At 58.7% G+C, this 19348-nt stretch overlaps 1 protein-coding gene across 1 annotated transcript; it reads left to right on the plus strand.

Annotated features, from left to right (window-relative positions):
- The first annotated feature begins 6806 nt into the window (after positions 1 to 6806).
- TESK1 (testis associated actin remodelling kinase 1) lies at positions 6807 to 19060 on the plus strand. The gene is made up of 10 exons (XM_027670428.1): positions 6807 to 6998; positions 14272 to 14393; positions 14532 to 14580; positions 14806 to 14952; positions 15115 to 15197; positions 15558 to 15648; positions 15870 to 15953; positions 16426 to 16515; positions 16678 to 16825; positions 17066 to 19060. The coding sequence occupies exons 1-10, from the start codon at positions 6810 to 6812 to the stop codon at positions 18106 to 18108; spliced, it is 2046 nt and encodes a 681-aa protein (XP_027526229.1). The 5' UTR covers positions 6807 to 6809; the 3' UTR covers positions 18109 to 19060.
- Positions 19061 to 19348: the final 288 nt, after the last annotated feature.

The following is a 19348-nucleotide window of genomic DNA, read 5'->3' on the forward strand; positions in this document are numbered from 1 at the left end:
GCAAACTCAATAAAGGCTGCCTGCTGCGCTGAGCAGGCAGACATCTCTTTGTCTCACCATTCTCGTGTGTCTTGTGTGTCCTTCTTTTCCCCTCGGACCAAGACCTCACGACAGGTACCCCACGACAGGCACCCACACAGATGTTCCTGAATGACCCATAGGGAAAGGTTCGCCATGTGTCATGGTGTGACTTACATGCCAGGTGCTGTGCTGCTGGTGACACACTTGGCTCACCCACAGCCTGCAGCAGCGGGTGTCTCCTGGCTGTAATTACCCTCCAGAGACCAGTTAGTCCAGCGCTGGTGCAATCAGCCACTGTAGAACAAGGGCTCCGCAGGGTGGGGTGACCAGCCACCCATGACACAGGCGGACAGAAATTAGGTCATGGTAATCAAAGGTATTAATGGATCCAGGCTCCAGCATGCAGGGCACAGCAGGATCAAAGACCTGCCCCATTTGTCTCAGCTTTGCCTTGTGCTAGAGCCAGCAGATATCTCACCTGCCACCACTTGTCCCGGCTGAAATGTCCTTTGCTTGTGCTGCTGCTGGCCTGGACCATCAGCCTCACTAACACAGCCACTCTCCTTCCTCATTTTTGACCCACTGTGGGGTACAAGGCTGCTGCGTGTAGACAGCCCTACTGCCTCGCTCTGTTGTGCTGTAGAGATGTCCCTGCTTAGAACAACACACCACCTTCCCTTGCCTTTGTGCCTGTGGAAGATCCCAGCACACTTGTCTGTGCCAGACCCATCCCTATATGTTGGGGTGCGGGAAGGTTTTTCGTCCCGGGCCCTGTGGAACGGGCTGATGCACTTCCTTGGCAGTCAGGGCGCCTTGAGTCACGGGAGAAGACAGGAGATGAGGAAGGTTGGCAGTCCTGCTCGTGGAGCTCACTGAACCCAATGAGATTTTCAAACAGCTGGGGGAAGCAATAAAGAGCTGTGATTGAGTTGGCTGCAAGCAACGGTACGACGGCGACTTCCACGGCAAACGCAGTGCAGCTGCCTTCCCTCCCAGCGCTGGGCCGTACTCCAGCCTGTGCTGCCTCAGCCTGCCCTGTCTGGACAGGGTCTGGATAGGGCACAAGGATACGGGAGAGAGCTAGGAAGTGCCTCTAGTCACAGGAAGCTCCCAGTTTTCTGGTGCACAGAGAACTTTCCAGCTCCTCCAACACCTGGACAGAGCATCACTACCCACACGTGGGTGTGGCAATGGTGATCTCCAGGCAAAGGGCTCCCATGGGCATCCAGAGCCCAGCAGGGTCATAGTGCTCCCCTGTGCCCCAGCACAGAGAGAGAAAGAGGAAGGGGAAGACAGCAGTCTCAAGAGGACAGGCTAAATTCTCTGCCTGGATGTGGCCATGTCCATGTTTCCGCATGGGAATGACCCTGACCCACGGCCTCCTTTGAACCTGCCCCATTGGCACAAGCTAAAGCTGTGTAAGGGAACAAAACTATGTGGTGTGGATGATTACAGGACAATGGTCAGGGTGAGGTGTTACTCAGAGAGGTGTAGTCTGAGTGACCACTGGCTCAAAGGTGGGGAGCCCCTTGCAACACCCACCTCTTGCTCAGGCATCTGGGAGAATAAGCAGGGCTCCACAGTCTCTACATGTGGGCAGGAGAACAGAAGGGACTAGGAGCATCTCTCTCACCCATGCTGCTGTGGCTGGAGTGGGATGTGCCCTTCTTGAACAGAAGCTTGATGCTCACAGGGCAATAGTTCTCTGGCATTGCTTTGCCTTTTCTCAACCATGGGATGGGTAAGGAAGCCAGGGCAAGAATGAGGGTGCTGGTTTGTCAGTGCAGGGTCTCTGGGGTGGACTGTGCACATGAATGTGTTCTGTAGGGTCTCTGGCAGGTCCTGTGCTGAGCTATGCATGTCCTCACTGGCCTTTCCCGACACATTGCTGTGCTGCTTCTGAGTTCCTCCCTGCAGCAACATCAAACCAAAGGGCAGCGATGAACCACGGTGAAGGCTCTTGCTGCCCTGTTATCATGCTCTAACCACAGACAGCAACTAGTGAGCAATAACTGAAACATCTATGTGTTATCGACTTTATTCCCATGCTGAATCCAAAACACAGCACTGAAACAGCAGCTAGGGAGAAAACAAACTCTATCACAGACAAAACCAGGACACCTGCACTCCTGCAACTGGCTCCACAGGTCACGGGCACTGCTTCGTCCAAGACCAGTCCCAGGTCTGCTCTGATAAGGGCCTGCTTGTCCCATCACTGCACCCAGACCAGGTTCTTGGCATCTCTGCTCCTGCCTCACATCTGACAGAACCACAAGCCCTTCAGGTATGCTGTGATGTGGCTGGGAAGTATTACCATTAGCCCAGCAAGATGCAGGAGATGGAGCAAGGCTGACACAGCCTCCTGGGATGAGTGTGGAGCTGCTGAGAGTCCATTTCCCAAGTCCCGGCCAAGAGGACAAGGAGCAGCCCTGTTACCTGCTGGGCAGTCTTGAAGGATGGGAGCATGGCAAGTGGTGTGAGATAAGATGTCCAGGCTGGTTCAGGAGCAGGGTGGGTGATGCCAGAGATGTAAGCATGGCCCCTACCTGTTTAGCATGAGGTGACCAGCTCCTGGTGACCAGTGAAGCTCCTTGTAGTGCTGGTTCACTGCAAGAATGTGGACATGGAACTCTTGGAACACGTCCAGAAGAGGTCCATGAAGTTGATAAGGGAACTAGAGCACTTTCCCTATGAAGACAGGCTGAGAAAGCTGGGGATGTTCAACCTGGAGAAGAGAAGGTTGTGTGGACACTTCACAGCAACTTCCAGTATCTGAAGGGGGCCTACAAGGAAGCTGGAGAGGGACTCTCGTCAGGAACTGTGGTGACAGGACAAGGGGGAATGGCTTCAAACTGAAAGAGGGCAGGTTTAGATTAGATGTTAGGAAAAAATTCTTTACTGTGGGGATGGTGAGGCAGTGGAACAGGTTGCTCGGAGAAGCTGTGTACACCCCAACCCTGGCAGTGTTCAAGGTCAGGTTGGATGGGGCTTGGAGCAACCTGGTCTAGTGAGAGGTGTCCTGACCCATAGCAGGAGGGTTGGAATGAGATGATTATTAAGGTCCCTTTCAACTCAAACCATTCTATGATTTTATGTAGTTGTGCTCACATGGCTACATGTCATCATGTCATCGTGGGCCACAGGTGGTGCAGGCACAGCCAGAGCTGCCTTCCCTCCTTTTCAGAGATGATGGTTGGTTTTGTTTTAGCGGTGTTCTTAATGTTTTCAGTTTCACTGTCCGTGGGGCTTCCAGCAGGCACACACTCAGCTGCGTTCAGGCACCAGTGTCCCCCTGGCATGGGTGCTAGGGCTTTTCTGAGGAGAAGCAGAGCAGGGAGCTGAAATCATGGCCCACCACTAAGAGACAGGGATGGCACATGGATGCTGCTTCCACAGATGCCACGGCACTGGGACCCAGGCATGAGAAGCATTGACAGGAGATAACAGGAGGCAGCAAACAAATGCTGCCAGGTGCTGTGCTGACTCTGCTCCAAGAATATTAATGATACAACAAATATTTGCAGCCCTCACACTGCAGGCAGCCCTACATTGGCTTTGCAGCTGGAGCGACAGGGAGGGAATAGGGCACAGCAATATGCCTGCACAGCAGGGACCTTACCAGACCCTGCTGGCAGCTGGACGTGGGCTGCTGCAGCCTGCAGCCATGGCGCTGGGTGGGGAACAGGCACGGCCTTGCTGGGCTCAGCAGCACACAGTGCTCTGGGAAATGTAGTCTCCCTGCATCACCTGGGCTGTGTGCTGTTGGGCAGCACCAGGCTGGGGCTGGGACCTTATCCCATGTACTCCGGGCTCCTCGAATTGACCTGGCCTTCTAACAGGATGTAACAGCTCCTGCTGTGCCCCTCTTTCCTGTTTCTTACAGGGAAGAAGTGGGAGATGTTTGTCAGGGACCAGTCATCTCATAGAGGAGGGAGGGAACATTCAGGACATGGTGGGCAGGTGCACAGATCTGCTGGTTTGTCAGTGCAGGGTCTCTGGGGTGGACTGTGCACATGAATGTGTTCTGTAGGGTCTCTGGCAGGCCCTGTGCTGAGCTATGCATGCCCTCACTGGCCTTTCCCGACACATTGCTGTGCTGCTTCTGAGTTCCTCCCTGCAGCAACATCAAACCAAAGGGCAGCGATGAACCACGGTGAAGGCTCTTGCTGCCCTGCTGTCACGCTTTAACCACAGACAGCAACTAGTGAGCAATAACTGAAACATCTATGTGTTATCGACTTTATTCCCATGCTGAATCCAAAACACAGCACTGAAATAGCAGCTAGGGAGAAAACAAGCTCTATCACAGACAAAACCAGGACACCTGCACTCCTGCAACTGGCTCCACAGGTCACGGGCACTGCTTCGTCCAAGACCAGTCCCAGGTCTGCTCTGATGCACCATTCCCAGAAGGCAGGGTGAAGATGTTTATTAATTCCTGAGCCTTCTTCCAGTGGGAGAGGAAGGGTGCAGAGCCCAGAAGGAGAAGGGCAAAGAGGACAAAGGCCCTCCCCCCTCCCCCCTGCAGATCCATGTGAGCAAAGCACAGCCAGGGAGACCTCCTTTCTGCTCTTCCTCACCAGGGATTGAGGAGCTTAATTCAGGGTTTGCTGCAGGCTCAGCCCAGCCTGACTTTGCATCCAGCTGCCCAGAGTGTACTTGTCTGCACCATGGGAGGGATTTGGGGCACTGGAGACTTTTAGCCATGTCTCAGTTCAGCCCTGCTGTGTCAGGCAGGAGCAGAGCGTGGTGGAAATAGCACAGTAGAGTTAACAAAGCTGATGAGAGAAGGGACTGCAAATCCTGCAGCAGTAATTTCCACAGTCAGAGCTATCTCCAGGGCTTTAATTTATCCATTACAACTTAATTGGATGTAAACCCAGTCACTTGTGAGCAGCAGGAGCTCTGAACAGGCAGTGGTCTTGAGTTTCTCTCTGCAAGATGCCTTACCAGGATTCCCCATCTCTGCTGCGGTGCCTTGACCCTCAGGGGGCTGCTGCACTCAACTGACAGGGAGAGGCTCTCCTCATTGCCCCAGCTGAGCTGGCTTTGCTCCTCTGAGTGGCTTCCCACACCACTGAGGAGCTGGTCACTGGGCTGTGGGTGCAGCAGGTTTCAGGTACCAGGGGTGAGCCCAGGCAGGCAGGAAAGGCAGCCAGCTGGCTTCCAGGGTGGGAGGGCACAGGATGCAGCCTCCTACCCCCACAGGCACATGTTAGTCTCTCCTCTCACCCATGAAGCTGCTCCTGTCACTGTGTCAGGCTGCTGAGGCCTGGGAAACCCTAGAATGTGACCTGTTTCACAGCATGGTAATCCCATGGCTGCAACAGCCTCCCTGGCACATGCCATCCATCACCCTGGCAGGCTGGAGCAGTACTGGTGAGGCAAGGGATGGCTCAGACCCTGTGAGATTGGGACTGGCAGAGACCTGTCACCAGGCCCTGCCTTCCTACATGTAGGACACTTGCTCTGCACAATCCCACTCCCTTCTGCCGACCAGGAAGAGTAGAAATACCATGAATTTCTAGTGGGGTGGGGCAGGGTGCTGTTCCCACTATAAATAAGTTAGAGGCTCAGTTTCTCTGCTCTAGCCCACAGGATTATTCTCCCTCCTGGGACAAGGAGGAAAACCCAGGGCTTATGGTCCGTGGTGTTTTTTGCTGTGCTTGGTGGTACCTGGAGTTGAGCGCTGGCCAAAAAATGGAGATACTCTATGTGGTTGCTTTTGCCCACAGGGAAAGCAGCTAGAGTGGTGCAGGGTATGTGGAGCCAGTCCTACCACACAGGGAAACAGCTGTGGCGCAGGGCAGTTTGGGGGGAGCTGAGGAGTCAGGGTTGTGTCAGCGGCCAGGGAGGTGGCTGGGGCAGGGCTGGGCCAGCACAGTCAGGTGGATGCCAAGGAAAGCGTCAGCAAAATGTGTGAGACTGAGCAAGGGCAGATCCAGCTGCAGAGAGTCCCTGGGCAGGAAGGATGGGACAGATGAGCCTCAGAGCAGGCAAAAGGCCTGGGGGGGAGAGCAGGAAGCAGGAGGAAACAGGGGAGAAGTGGAAGATACCATGAACAGGAGGAATGCGAAGGGCTGCAACAGGCACTGGGCATGCTTTTACTGAGAGCACTGAGTGCTTCCCTGATCCAGAGGACAGATCCCACCAGCACCAGAACACCATCCAGGCTGGGGTGGGTGCACAGGGAGAATCAGAGCCCCACATCCACAGCATTCATCCAGCACGGTGATGGCTGTGTGGAGAAATACGAGCCTGTATGAGCCTGTTCGAGCACCTGATGAGTGGGGTTTGTCCTGGCACCAGCTGCTTGTATGGGGGAACTGGACCCACGACACTGTATGGGGTGGGGCTGAACATATGGAGAGATCGGATCAGATACCCACAGCTTTTGTCCATCCATCAGGGACTGGGTGTTATGAGGACAAAGAGAGTCCCGCAGCTACAAGGGGCATCCAGGCGGGGCCCAGGGGAGTAAGTAAGCCCCGCATTTACAGTGTGCATCCTGGTGGGACCCAGGGGAGGAAGACTCCCACGCCTGCAGGGCGCACCCAAGGATAGGGGACGGTCAGACCCCTCTCTCCATGGGGTCTGCCCAAGCCGTGCCCCGGGACCTCACAGCTCCCCCTGGCGCCAGGGAGATGCCCGCTCGGCACCGACCGGGAGCTTCTGCTGGCGGACGCGGACATCGGGGCGGGCGGGACCCGGCTCTGCCCGCCGGGGCGGGGCGGGCGGGGGGGGTGTCTCCGGCAGTGCGGCGGGTCCCAAGGAGTTACGGGACCGACATGGAGTGGGAGAAGCTGCCGCGGCGGCCCAGCGAGGGCGAAGGGGAGGCGGCGGGGCCGTGGCCGGGCTGCGGGCGGCTGCGGCCCTCCTCGTACCGGGCGCTGCGCAGCGCCGTCTCCACCCTGGCGCGCGTCGACGACTTCTACTGCGAGAAGATCGGGGCCGGCTTCTTCTCCGAGGTCTTCAAGGTGTGCGGGGCGGGAGCGGCGGTGGCGGTCCGCGGGGGCATCCCGCCGGGATCGGGCATCCCCCGGGAGCGCGGCGTCCGGCCGCGCCCTCGGCGGGGGTCTGTGTGCCCCCCCTGCAGCCCCGGCGGCCGGGCGAGGCCGGGGGGTGTGCGAGGCGGTGCCGTGCGGCGGAGACTCGGGGCGCCCCCCGGGAGCGCCGTCCCGGCCGGGGCGTTGTGGCTCCATCCCTCCGGGCAGGGGGAGGGGAGCGCCGGCTCTGTTTACAGCCGGGGAGGCTGAGCGCTCCCAGGCGCAACGCCGTGGGTTGCGGGGGGGGGGCAGGGGGTCGGGGCACGGGTGGGATGTCGGATATTCACAGACCCAGGGACCCCTGTCAAAAGCCTGGAGAGCCGACCCCGCCGGCCCCGGGGTGTGCCTGTGGCGGGGGATCCAGGCAGCGTTCGCAGCCACTCCAAGGTGATGTCCGGCGTTGCCAGGCCTGCTCCAGCCAGCGCTGGGCAGATGGATGTGCGGGGTGCCCCACCAGAGCCTCACGAAGGTGTCCGGCTGTGGGAGAGGGCTGCGATGCCGTAGAGCGGCACAGGGCCAGCCCCAAGCTGGGATCCCAGAGCTGCCTTTGTCCTCCAGCCTCTCTGGGACTGTCAGTGTGGGGACGCCTGTGTGTGGCCCACGCTCTGGTTGGGGGTGTATGAGTTCTGATGGGGAGCTCAGGGTCCCAACAGTGTGGCAGAGGTGCGTGGTGACAGCACCCTGCCAGCCCACACACACTACTGCCAGGGCCGAGGGGTTGTGCCTTGCCTGGATGCCACTGCCACCTCTCCCGTCAGAGGGGGAGGTGTGTGCACGTGTTGTTTTCAGCCTCGGCATCACTTGAGGTGCCCTAAGCCATTGGGCGAGGACTGCCTTTAAGCAGCGCTTCCAGTGGCTTCATGCCCCTCAAAGAGCAGCTGCAGACTGGGCACAACCCCACCACCCCCCACCACAGTCACTGGGGTCGCAGCAGCAATGCACTCATCCCTTGCATGGGACCACGCTCACACATGCAGCACAGCTGGGCATCCACATCCCAGCAGGACCCTGGGGTCCCTCTCCAGCCCTACCACCACTCAGCAGGGAGACCCTGAGACCCGGCTCTTCTGCAGTCACTGGAGAGGTGTCCTGCAAGGGACCATGGATGGTGTGCAGAGGGGTCCCTCTCCTCCATCCTCCCTCCTGGAGCTCCCCGCTGAGCCATGACCTCTCTGCTGGCTGGGTTCCTGCTATTGATCTCTGGCTTGGAGCACACAGCAGCACTTCGAAGCGGAGGGAGGCATTTAATAATGTCAGGCGTGCATACGGCTCTTTAATAATGGATGCTCCCGTGTCTCAGCCAGGCCATAGTCTCTTCTTGCCTTGCTGTTTTTTTCCTCAAGCTCTGTGGGAGCTGCAAAATGCTCCTTCTCCCACATGTTGTTCATGTTCTTGTGGGGCCACTTGCATGTAGGATTTGGGGGAGTGTCAGAGGTTGAGGGACACAAGCATAATCAGGAGCAGGAGTCAATGTGTGTGCATGGTGGTGAGGAAGTAGGGGCAGGAGGGGGCCAGATGGGGCTTTGTACTCATGCAGTGGGTTGAGTCCAAGAGCTCAGCAGGATGGTGGAGCAGGCCTGGGATCTGAGCTGGGGTTTGGCCACCTGAGCTTGCGAGGAGGATGGAGCTTGGCAGGGCAGCCCAGTACCCATTTTCTTCCCGTGTCGCGACGGGGAACTCTGAACACTTAATGTAAGGATCCAAAAACTCCGTTTATTGAAGATTGAAAGCAACTTAATATACACTGTATAATAGGCTCATACATATTACAGAGATTAGGCTCCTAATTGGTACTTTACTAATAGGTGATATCATCTCAACTGCCTTGCCTTGTTTACACAGGTGGGTAATCAGTTGCCTTTGTTTTGGTAATGCAACCTCTTGTTTATCACCCAGCTTTAGCACATCAAAGACACTGTTGCTTTCTCATGGCCCTGCGTCTCAGAGTTTCACACGAGCTAAGGCAAGAAGTTCACACGAGCTAATTCCCTACATTCCCGCCTCCCTTGTTCCTGCTGTAGCTTTCCAAGGCTGTGGGCACTTGAATCTCCCTCCTCTGTATGGTTGCTGGGTCCTGCCTCGTTTCAGCCTTGGTGGGCGTCAGGGACAGGGAGGGGAACTGGAAATCTCTGCCCCTCTGCAGGTAGCTGGGCCCTGGTGTGCAACCGAGCCAGGGCCAGGCAGGTTGCTGGAGTACCAGCAGAAGTATCTGACTGTCTTCTCAGCATTAAAGCCAAGGAGCTCGGTGTGTCCATGTCCTGGTGTCCCAAGCTAGCCCCTCCACTGAGCCTTATCCTGCTTCAGCCAAGCACTTTTTTCAGGAAAGCTGTCCAGAGCAAACAAGAGACACCAGTGACGAGAAGCTGCCGTTTTTCATGGTGCTTGCTCATGGTTCCCCACTGTGCTGCAGAGCAGGGCTGTTTGCCTCTGGAGCAGCTGGTTCTCATTGCCTTTCCCTGTGTGACTTCAGAGGCACCAGTTCCCCCATTTTCTCAGATACACAGACATTGCAGGAAGCCACCTCTCCATTTCCAATAGACTGAGCAGATGGAGCCAGGTGTGTTTGTGCCAGGCATTTTCTTCAGCCCTTAAACTACTGTTGCATCTCTTCCCCACATCCCTCTCTTACTTTCCTGTGTGCTGTCTGCAGCAGATACAGGGGCTGTAGGCAGCATCCTAGGGGCTGTATCCAGAGGTCTTCAGTCATCCAAATCTGCACCTTATGCCCTGATGTTGCACATCTTCTTGGAGACGCTGCTTCCCAAGGTGCAGCCCTATGGTGGTGCTCTGCCCAGCACCCCATTTCCACGGTACCCTGTGTGTGTGTGTATGTGTGTGTGTGTGTGTCTGTGTGGATTAGCAGCTCTCAGAATCGACAGAACTCAGGAGAGGATTTTGGCATCACTGTCACCCACCCGTCTCTGCTCACTTCCCCTCCAACCTTTGGGATTTTCTATTTAGTCCCAATTTTCCAGTGCGACTAACAGCACAACTCCCTCCCTCTTATCAGATGGCCTTAATCTGCCTTGTTTTAGAGAGTAGAGTGAAGCAGCATGACACAGATGGGTAAACTAAGGCAGACAGGTAGGGGGTGAATTTGCCAAGGTCAGCCAGCTGTGGCAAGGAGCAGCCCTGGCCCCGCTATCGCTGCTCAGAAGTCCCAGGCACTGGAAATGTGTTGTGCTGACTGGCTGGAGACGTGCCAGCACCTCTCCTGCTCTGTCACGGGGTGTTCTCTCAGCTTGCCAGTGAGGGCTGGCAATAATTTGCCACCATGATGCGACACCTGCACTGCCCCGGCTCCTGGTGTGCCCACAGTGCCGCTCCTGGGAGCACAGGAGGTGGGGGCTGCTGATGCTCAAACTTTCTCCAGGAGCAGGTGCTGGGTGCACTGACTCTTTCAGTTCCTTGGAGGAAGTCTGTCTTGACTGATTCTGCCTTTTCCTTGCGATGAGCAGGTTTTCCAATCCCACTCAGTTGTGTTATTGGGATTCCCAGGAGCTCCTGCAGGTGTTGTGAGTAGCTGTGGGATCACCAATGGCATTGCCAGCTCCCTTACCTGCCCTTCTGTCTTTCTCTGCAGGACTCTCCTGGGTGAGGAGTACAGGATGGTGTCCCTACATGACTGTGCCTTGCCTGTGTGGGGCAGGGAGCAAGGGAACATGCAAAGAGTGGGGATGTGTGCCAGCCTGTCCCCAGCGCAGGGTGCAGGGGGCTCTGGCTGCTGAGACCTCTGGGTGGGGAGGTGCCAGGGGAGCTTTTCCCTGTGTCTAGACGGGAGTGCCGGCTGTGGGGAGGGAGCAGGCCGTCTGCTTGCTCTGATTAGCATGCTCTTTAAATAAGACTCTAATTTCCGCTGTTAAAAGAGCTCAGATCCCTTGTGCCCAGGCTGGGGCTGCAGCCAGCCCATCCCATCCCCCAGCCTGGCATGCTGGCGACAGATGGGATGGGGACCCAACATGCCACAGCACCCCAGCTCAGCCACGGTACCCAAGGAAGTGCCCAATGGATGGGCCGTGTGGGATGGCAGGGAGCATTGGTGAGGGGCAAGGTCTTGCCTTTTTCCTGGGTGGGGGACAAAGTGGCTTGTTCTCCCCCTGCAGCCCAGCACGGCTGCCCGGCTGAGCTCAGCTCTGGGGAATGTGCTGGGATTCCTGGGCACCATGCCAGAGTGCATGAGAGAGGCAAGAGGGGACGCCATCCTGGTCCTGCGCAGGGAGGCTCTGCTGCCTGCTGCCTTTCCTGGATGTCAGAGAGGGAGGAAACCCCCTTAGTGAGGCACTTTGTCCCCACTGGGGTCATGGCTTGTGCACTTCTCTGCTACTCCTGCTTCCAGAGGGCAGCCAGGACGCTGGGCTGGTGCTAGCACCTGGACAGACTGGGTAAACTGGCCAGCGCATGTGGGATGCCATGGGAAGGCCAAGGGAGCATAACTTCTTCGCTGCTGTCCCAGGTATGGGAGCCATGAAGCATGCAGGGAAGGTGGCAGGACAGGGTCTCACAAGTGAGCTCAGGGCACTGGACACCCTCAAGGATGTTGTGCCTCATGGGTGTGTGGCCCCTGGAGTGGAATGAATGACCCTTGGAATGGAGTCACAGAGAAGGACATCAAGGCAGGGCTGTGCTGACCAGGGGCTCCTGGGATGCCTGGGATAATTCCTGAAGAAGGGGCTTTCACCCCACCTTTCCTTCGCCCCCTCTCCAGTCTTAAGGTATCCGACACCACGTGGCTGCACTCAGACCTCACCCAGCCTTTTCCAATGGCAGGTGGCTTTTTAATGAGGAATTAAGCCACAGGCGCATCCTCACTGTGCAGGGCTGAGCTGCTGCCTGCTCAGACGCTGCTCCCTGATGCGGGGACGCTGCTGCTTGGGGGGGAGCCGGCCAGGCCCAGGACACATGGCCACCAAGTGCCAGTGCTGTGCGTGCCACACGGCATTCCCAGCGTGGGCACGTGGCGCCGGGAGCCTTGCCGCCCACAGCCGTCCCGGCGGGCATGAGCCTGCCTGCGCCACTGAGCCGGGTCCTGCCGTCTGGCAGCTGCCAGTGGCAGCCAAACTGACTGAGCCAGTCCTGCCAGCCCCACATGGCGTGGGAAGGGAAGGAAGCACTGCTGCCAGGGGAGCTGGGTCAGGAGTGATGTGTTTTGCTGGGCACCAAGCACCAGAGACTTGGCAAGGCTGGGGGTCCCGCTGGCCTTGTCCAGGCTCTGGCTTCCTTAGTTCCCGTGGGGAGCTGGAAGAACCGAGGGAAACTCTGCCCACCCCGCTGTGGTCAGGCAGGCACCCTCCTTAAAGCCTGCACAAAGCCTGTCTGGGAGCCTGGTTTCTGTGTCTGGCGCTGCCCCCAGCTGCCCCACAGAGAGGGATGGGGTGGAGGGAAGGCAGCAATGGTGGGGATAGGGTGGGGGTACCACTTGCCCTGGATCCAGGTGTGGCCAAGGAGCCCTAGGGCACCAGGATGGGGCTTGCAGCAGTGCCAGGTGCTGCGGGGCACTGGTGGGGTGGGTGGGGCAGTGGGCACAGGGAGGAGAGGACCTGGAGCGCCATTTGACGAGGCACTCTGGGTGTTCTGCACAGCAGACACTGTACTATCATCCTGTGACACGCTCTCCCTGAGCCCAAGAGCTCAGCATGCCCAGTGCTCAGCAAGGAATAGCCATGGGGAAATGCACCCTCCCTTCTCCCTGCAGCATGTGGGGTGCCAGGATGGGGGTACACAGTGGTAGGTGTCTGAAATGTCCCCTTCTCACTCATCCAGGGTCCATCCTGATCTCTGCTACCAGGTGGCCCCTGTCTGTGGGTCAAGGGTGCCAGCTGGCTCGCCAGGGCTGGCTGGAGGTGAGCAGGTGTAACTGGAGCACGGTGCCCTCAGGCAGGTGCCTGCTGAATTATTCAGAGCCTCTCCAGGAACTCAATGAGCTGATGGTGGCAGGGCACTGGTGTGACCATTGTCTCTCACTTCCACCCTTCCTGGGGCTGGTTTGGCCCTGGTGCACACAGAATTGTAGAGGCATCTTCATAAAGCACTCATTTCCCCCAGGCCCTTTGGTAGAGGGGAGCTACTGCCCATTCCCTGGGTATTTGGTGTGGGATAGATCCCCATCGTGGTGTACACCCCAGACAACTGCTCACTGAAGCAATGCCAGCTATGGTGTAGGAAGAGAGCCCTGGCAGGCCCAGCGTGCCAGCCTCCCCCTGTTGTGATGGGGCCAGGCTGTGAGCAGGATGCGGGGTGCTGGGGTTCCTACCTCCTGCCAATTGCCCATGTTTTGCCTGTGGAGGCAATCCCTGAGGTGAGGGGTGCTGTGAGGCGGGCCAGGGGCTGGCACCAGCACAGCAGCCTCAACCAGCATTGACTAAAAAGGAGAAGAGCAGGGAGCTGACGGCAGCGCCGAGGAATGCTTGCGCCTCCGTGCACAGCTCCATGTGTGCTGGGGGGCAGCTGGGATACACTGGGATGTCCCCCTGATCAGCTGCTGCTCCAGGGTGGGGCACATCCCACCCCCAGCAGCTGCTCAGGAGGGGACCCTCAGCACTGGTTTGGCCCCCCCAGCGCAGTGCTGGGTCAGGGTATCCCGTGCTCTTCCCTTGCCCTGCACATGCCAGGGAGCTGCAGATGCACGGGGTGTCCGTGCTTGGCCATGCTCCAGCTGCTGTTCTTGGCGGGGGACCAGGCCCCCGGCTCGCATGACAGCATCGGGCTGTGGCCAGCTAAATATACAGCTCCTCTGAGCGCTGTGACCTGCCAGACTGGGGTCAAGCACTAGGGCAGCATTGGCCACCCCTGGGGCTGGTGTGGAGGGGCAACGTGTCCCCTCTGTTCTCCACCCCATGTTGGTAGGGTCTGGCTGTGTGGTGCTGACCCGAAAAAGCCCTTCCTGGCGTGCCCCAATCCTGCACATGCCTGTTCTTGCAGTAGGGCTGGGATCACAGCTTATGGGGGCTGTTGTTGCCCCTCTGGGAGGTCATGGCAGTGTCACAAACAAGGTGCCCTGGAAGGATGTGGATGTGTCATCAGTACTGGGAGTCCTCAGGGTGCTGCTGTGCTGAGAGAGCCCTCCCTAGCCCTAGTGGTCCCTGGGTTGCCCTGTGCCTTGGGTATGTGGGGTGCTTAGCTCCTACCTCTAGGACTGGGGTGGAAGCTGGGTGCAGTCTGGTGCAGGGGGGTTGTGGGGCTCAACCTCCTCGACACCCCTCTCCAGGTGCGGCACCGCCAGTCAGGGCAGATCATGGTGCTGAAGATGAACAAGCTGATCAGCAACCGGGGCAACATGCTGAGGGAGGTGCAGCTGATGAACCGCCTCTCGCACCCCAACATCCTCAGGTAGGACCTGCTCCCCTGCTGCTGGCACCATTGCCCCCTTTTTCCCTTGCCTGGGGGTTTGGAGCTACTGCTGATGCTGGATTAGCTCCTGGGGCTGGTCCCTGCTGTGGCCACCCTCAGATCCCCTCTATCTCACAGGTTCATGGGGGTGTGTGTGCACCAGGGACAGCTGCACGCACTGACAGAGGTAAGAGTGTGGCAATAGCCACAAATCTTGGGATTCCTGCAAGCATGGGGGCAGGACAATGATGGCTGTGGGAATACACTCTTGGCCTGTGGCACATGTACAGGGCAAAGTCTACTGGGAGGCTGTGCTGTGGGGTGGTTGGAAGATGCATTAGGATGAGAGATGGGCAACCAGCATTATGGGAGGGGGGATGCAGTGATGCAATGGACCGGCTCTTTCCATCAGTACATCAATGGTGGGAACCTGGAGCAGCTGCTGGACAGCCCTGTGCCCCTCTCCTGGTCCACGCGTGTCAAGCTGGCCCGCGACATTGCCTGTGGCCTACACTACCTGCACTCCAAGGGCATCTTCCACCGTGACCTCACCTCCAAGGTACAGGATGCTCCAATTGCCCTTGTCCCACACCCATGTCGCTGCCCCAGCCATGGCTGGCTGGGGAGCAGGAGGCTGCGGTGTGCCCGGCATCCTGGGAGCAGTGGCTGGTGAGGCAGGGCTGGTGCAGTTGGTGTGACAGGGGTCCTCCTGTGCCCCCAGAACTGCCTGGTGCGCTGCGAGGCCAACGGCTACACAGCTGTAGTGGGTGACTTCGGCTTAGCGGAGAAGATCCCCACCTACAGGTGCGTGGAAAGCATCCACCTATCTGGCCCATCCCTGGAGTGGGGGGTTTCCATGCCACTTGCAGCAGGAGCTGGGGAGGGATGGATATTTGAGATGCAGCTAAAAGGATAGGAATAAGGGGTGGTGGGGTGGTCCACAGCAGTAGGGACTTGTGGGGCAGATAGACACATTTGGGGTGGGCTAGAAGTGGACAAAGAAGGGTGTGGTGTGGCTGGGGAGAGATGATGTGGGGCTCATGGGGGAGGGTTAGTCCAGGAAGGGAGATGGAGATGGTGATTTGGGCTGCAGCAGCGGGAGTGTGAGGAGGTTGGACAGACAGGGGACTGATGCAGCCCCTAATACTCCACCATGTCCCCCAGTGAGGGCAGCGAGAAGGAGCCGCTGGCCGTGGTGGGCTCCCCGTACTGGATGGCACCCGAGGTGCTGCGTGGGGAGATCTACAATGAGAAGGTGAGGCTCTGTGGCTGCCTTGCGTGGGGCTTTACCCAGGCTTGTGCTGCCAGTGGTTTGCAGAATTTCCAGCCCTGGGGACATTTTCACACCTAGAGGGAAGGAACTGGGCTTCCAGAGCCCCTGGTGTGGCTCTGCAGGGAGGAGGAGGGCTGTGGCTTTGCAGAATGGTGGGCACATCGGGGCCGTGGGGCACTCCTGTGACTCCCCACTCTCTGCAGGTCGATGTGTTTGCATATGGCATCATCCTGTGCGAGACCATCGCTCGCGTGCCAGCTGACCCCGACTACCTGCCCCGCACTGAGGTGACTCTGTGGGATGGTAACGGGTAGGGAGAGTGGTGGGCAGCAGCGCCAGGGCTGGGATTGCTTCACCAAACAAGAGAGGCCATTCTCTTGTGTTGAGCAGAGCCCTATATGCAGGAGCTGCCCCACACTTCAGGGCAGGGGTGCTCCGTCCCACTTGCTGGCTGAGGAGGGATAGTCTCTGCTGGTAACCTGTCCTTGGAGCCCATAGTCAGCCTGAGTGGGAGAAGTGGACAGTTGGATTGAGGCAGAGAGCGGGAGGCATCTGTGTACCAGCATCCCCCAGCCTTACCACAGTGTGGGGTGACCCCAGGGTATACCCTTGCTGTGCCCCACTCGGGGTGCTTCCAGGTCCACAGCCCTGGGTGGCACGCAGTCAGCATGGGGATTGGATCCAGGCCATTTCAGGTCCCCTGGGCCATGTGGTGCCCCAGGGGACCCAACTTCACTCTTCCTCCTTTCTCCGTTGCAGGATTTTGGTCTGGACGTCACCACTTTCTGCACTATGGTGGGAATGGACTGCCCAGCGGCCTTCCTCCAGCTGGCTTTTCACTGCTGCAGTGTGAGATTCCCACCTCCACGGCCCTTCCCCACCAGGGCAGCTGGGCAGGACAGGCTGCCTTGCCTGCTCATGGGGAGAGCAGGGAGCTGCCTTTGCTGTTCAGGGCTCCCTGCGGTGCTTGGGCAGGGCACAGACCTGATGGGGAACCTCTCCTGTTCACAGATGGAGCCCACCTCCCGCCCCTCCTTCCTGGAAATCACACAGTGCCTGGAGAGCATCCTGCAGCACCAGCTTGGCACCGAGGGTGCCAGGGCCACCTTCTTTGGCATCGGGGAGAGCCTGCCTACACCTGAGACCTCAGCCACACTCGGTACGTGGGCGCCCCGGGGACAGGCCATGGCAGGGTGCAAAAATGGGGGCATGTGAGGTGTCCTGTCCTACCCCATCAGCTGTAGGGGAAGGAGACAGGAGTGTGTGAGGTGTGCAGATGGAACTGTTCCCTGTTCCCTCCTCAGGGTGCACCCCTGGGTGGTTGTGTGCCCAGCACCCAGTAGCACCCTACATGGGCAGCTGCTGGCAGCTGGTGACACATTCCTGTGCCCATGCCCAGCAGTGGCCAGGATGTCAGCCAGCTGCACCAAGCAGTCACCCCTGCATGAGTTGGGGACACAGCACCTGCAGCCAGACCAGCGCCTGTCCCGCAGCCAGTCCGACGTGTTCAGCCCCAAAGCACCTGCCCAGCTGCAGCCGCTGGAGACTAATAGTGGGGCCAGGTCCAAGGAGATGTCCCCTCGTGTCAATCCCTTCTCCCAGCGAGAGGACCTGAAGGGGGGGAAGATCAAGCTCTTTGATACGCCGAGCAAGTCGGTCATCTCGCTCACCTTGGACCTGCCGCCCCCCACCCCGCTCGAGCTCAGCACCCCTGTGACGCCAGAGCCCGCCGTGGAGGTGCAGTGTGACTTCTCAACCCCCACCACCAGCCCCCGCAAGTGCCACTCTCTGCCCGCCTCTCCTGAGCTGCCCCACCATGGGGGCCTGGCGCTGGATGTGGTGACCCCCCCTCCCACTGACAACCCCCAGCCCTCCGCCCTCCTTTTTCCCCCACCTTGGGGACGAGCCTCCAGCCTCAGCTCCACGGCAAAGGAGCAGAGGGACTGCGGCCTCAACAACTCTGAGCTGCCGCAGCCCACCCTGCTGCCCCCCAACAGCAACTTCATCCACACGGCATCCTTGGGCACCCAGCCCTGGCAACCGGAGACACAATCCCCCAGCAGGCTCCTCATCAACAACAACCATGTGATGGTCAGCAAACCTCTGGCTTGGGGCAGCGGGCTGGAGCACGGCTCCTCCAAGCTTAGCATCACCTGTGGGGCGGCGCTGGAGCAAACAGAGCGCTCAGCCATGCTGCCTGGGCACAGCGCTGGTGCTGTGCCAGAGCAGGATGAGGTGCTGCCCTGCCCTGGCTGCTGCGTGAGTCCCTTCAGCTTCAACTTTGCCTCCTTCTGCCACCAGCCAGCTCCCAGCCCGCCCCGCTACCAGAACCTCAACTCCGAGACCAAGAGCCTCCTCTGCCACGACAGGGGCCAACACCAGAAAGCCCCGGCGCCAGTGCTGGCTGAGCCCAGGCTGAAGCTGCCGGAGGCACAGTCCTAGTGATGGGGATCCCGGGGAGTGGGGCTGCATCCAGCTGCCCTTCACACCCCTCTGCAGCCGCAGTACTGGGCAGTGCAGGAGCCTGGCACGTCCCCACGGTCTATCCTCGCTCAGTGCTTGATGACCAGCAGTGGCCATTGTGCCATGTGCTGTAGCTGCCACAGCGCTGCCACAGCGCTTGGGCACCCATCCCACCAGGGTCAGCCCTGGGGCTCTGCAGGAAGCCCTGGGGGTGGGCTGGGTCTCTTCTGGGGACTGAAGTGCAATAACACCCCTGACCCAAGCACTGCCCCAAGCGGCAGGGCTGGTCCCCCGCGGGGCCCCAGGGCTCAAGCCCTGGATCCAGGACCCCCTTTCCCCAAGGGCTCACCCCTCTGCCTGCTCTTGCAGAGGGGTGTACAGTGAGCCTGCTCCTCTGGGAGAACTGGGAGTCCCCTGCACCCCAGCAGGTGAGCGGGACTGGGTTGGGGTAGAGGTCAGCGTGTGTATGTGTGTATTTGGGGATCCTGTGGGACTGGTGGGTGTACCCCACAAGCATGGGGAGCACAGCCAGTCCCTGACATGGGGAGAGGTGGGCAGGGGGCCGGGAGAGGGGCAATGCCCATGGGCAGTGCATGGGGAGGATTGCCAACACTGGGGTTGTCCCTGCCGGCCCAATGCCAAGGGCTGGGTGCTGAGCCAGCACAATGCCTCACAACCCCCTGCCACACAGGTTTGGGGGCAGGGTGCTGGTAGAGGGGCCAGGTGCCATCCTGGCATCATGGGGATGGGGCCAGTGGGCAGCACGGCCAGGCTGCCAGGCCCCCGGCAAGGGTGGGAGCCGGCTTTCCTCCCTCCTGCATAATGCACTGGTGAATGCAGAACTCTTGTGTTTTTTATTATTATTAATAATTGCTAGTAATATATACCCAGCTTATTTAAAGTGTTCAATAAAAGTTAAATGTCCCAGCTACTCAGGCTGCTGCTTGTGTCTCCTGGATGCACATCAGATGTGGAAGGGGTCCCAGTCCCAAAAGATTGCACAGGCTTGCCTGGGGCTTCTGGGCAACTCCTCAGGGACTGCAGGCCAGCCTGGCTTAGCCCGAGATCTCAGTGCCCTTTATGTGCCTGTCTCGGTTAAAATGGCTTTGGTCAAATTCCCAGTTATTATTTAAATTCTTTGAGTTCATTCCCTTGAGTCCATGCTTTTGGTGGTACACAAGAAAGCAAAGAGCAGACAAACTATGTCTCTTTATTGCTA

Source organism: Neopelma chrysocephalum, unplaced genomic scaffold (genome assembly GCF_003984885.1).
Source record: "Neopelma chrysocephalum unplaced genomic scaffold, ASM398488v2 Primary Assembly neopelma1_96845, whole genome shotgun sequence".
NCBI classification, from domain to species: domain Eukaryota; kingdom Metazoa; phylum Chordata; class Aves; order Passeriformes; family Pipridae; genus Neopelma; species Neopelma chrysocephalum.

What these genes read in the sequence shown, in the direction of transcription:
- TESK1 (XM_027670428.1), top strand. Translation starts at nt 6,810, where the DNA reads ATGGAGTGGGAGAAGCTGCCGCGGCGGCCCAGCGAGGGCGAAGGGGAG. An exon ending in TCTTCTCCGAGGTCTTCAAG is followed by an intron (nt 6,999 to 14,271) that starts GTGTGCGGGGCG and finishes ACCCCTCTCCAG; the next exon opens with GTGCGGCACCGCCAGTCAGG. An exon ending in TGGCTTTTCACTGCTGCAGT is followed by an intron (nt 16,516 to 16,677) that starts GTGAGATTCCCA and finishes TCCTGTTCACAG; the next exon opens with ATGGAGCCCACCTCCCGCCC.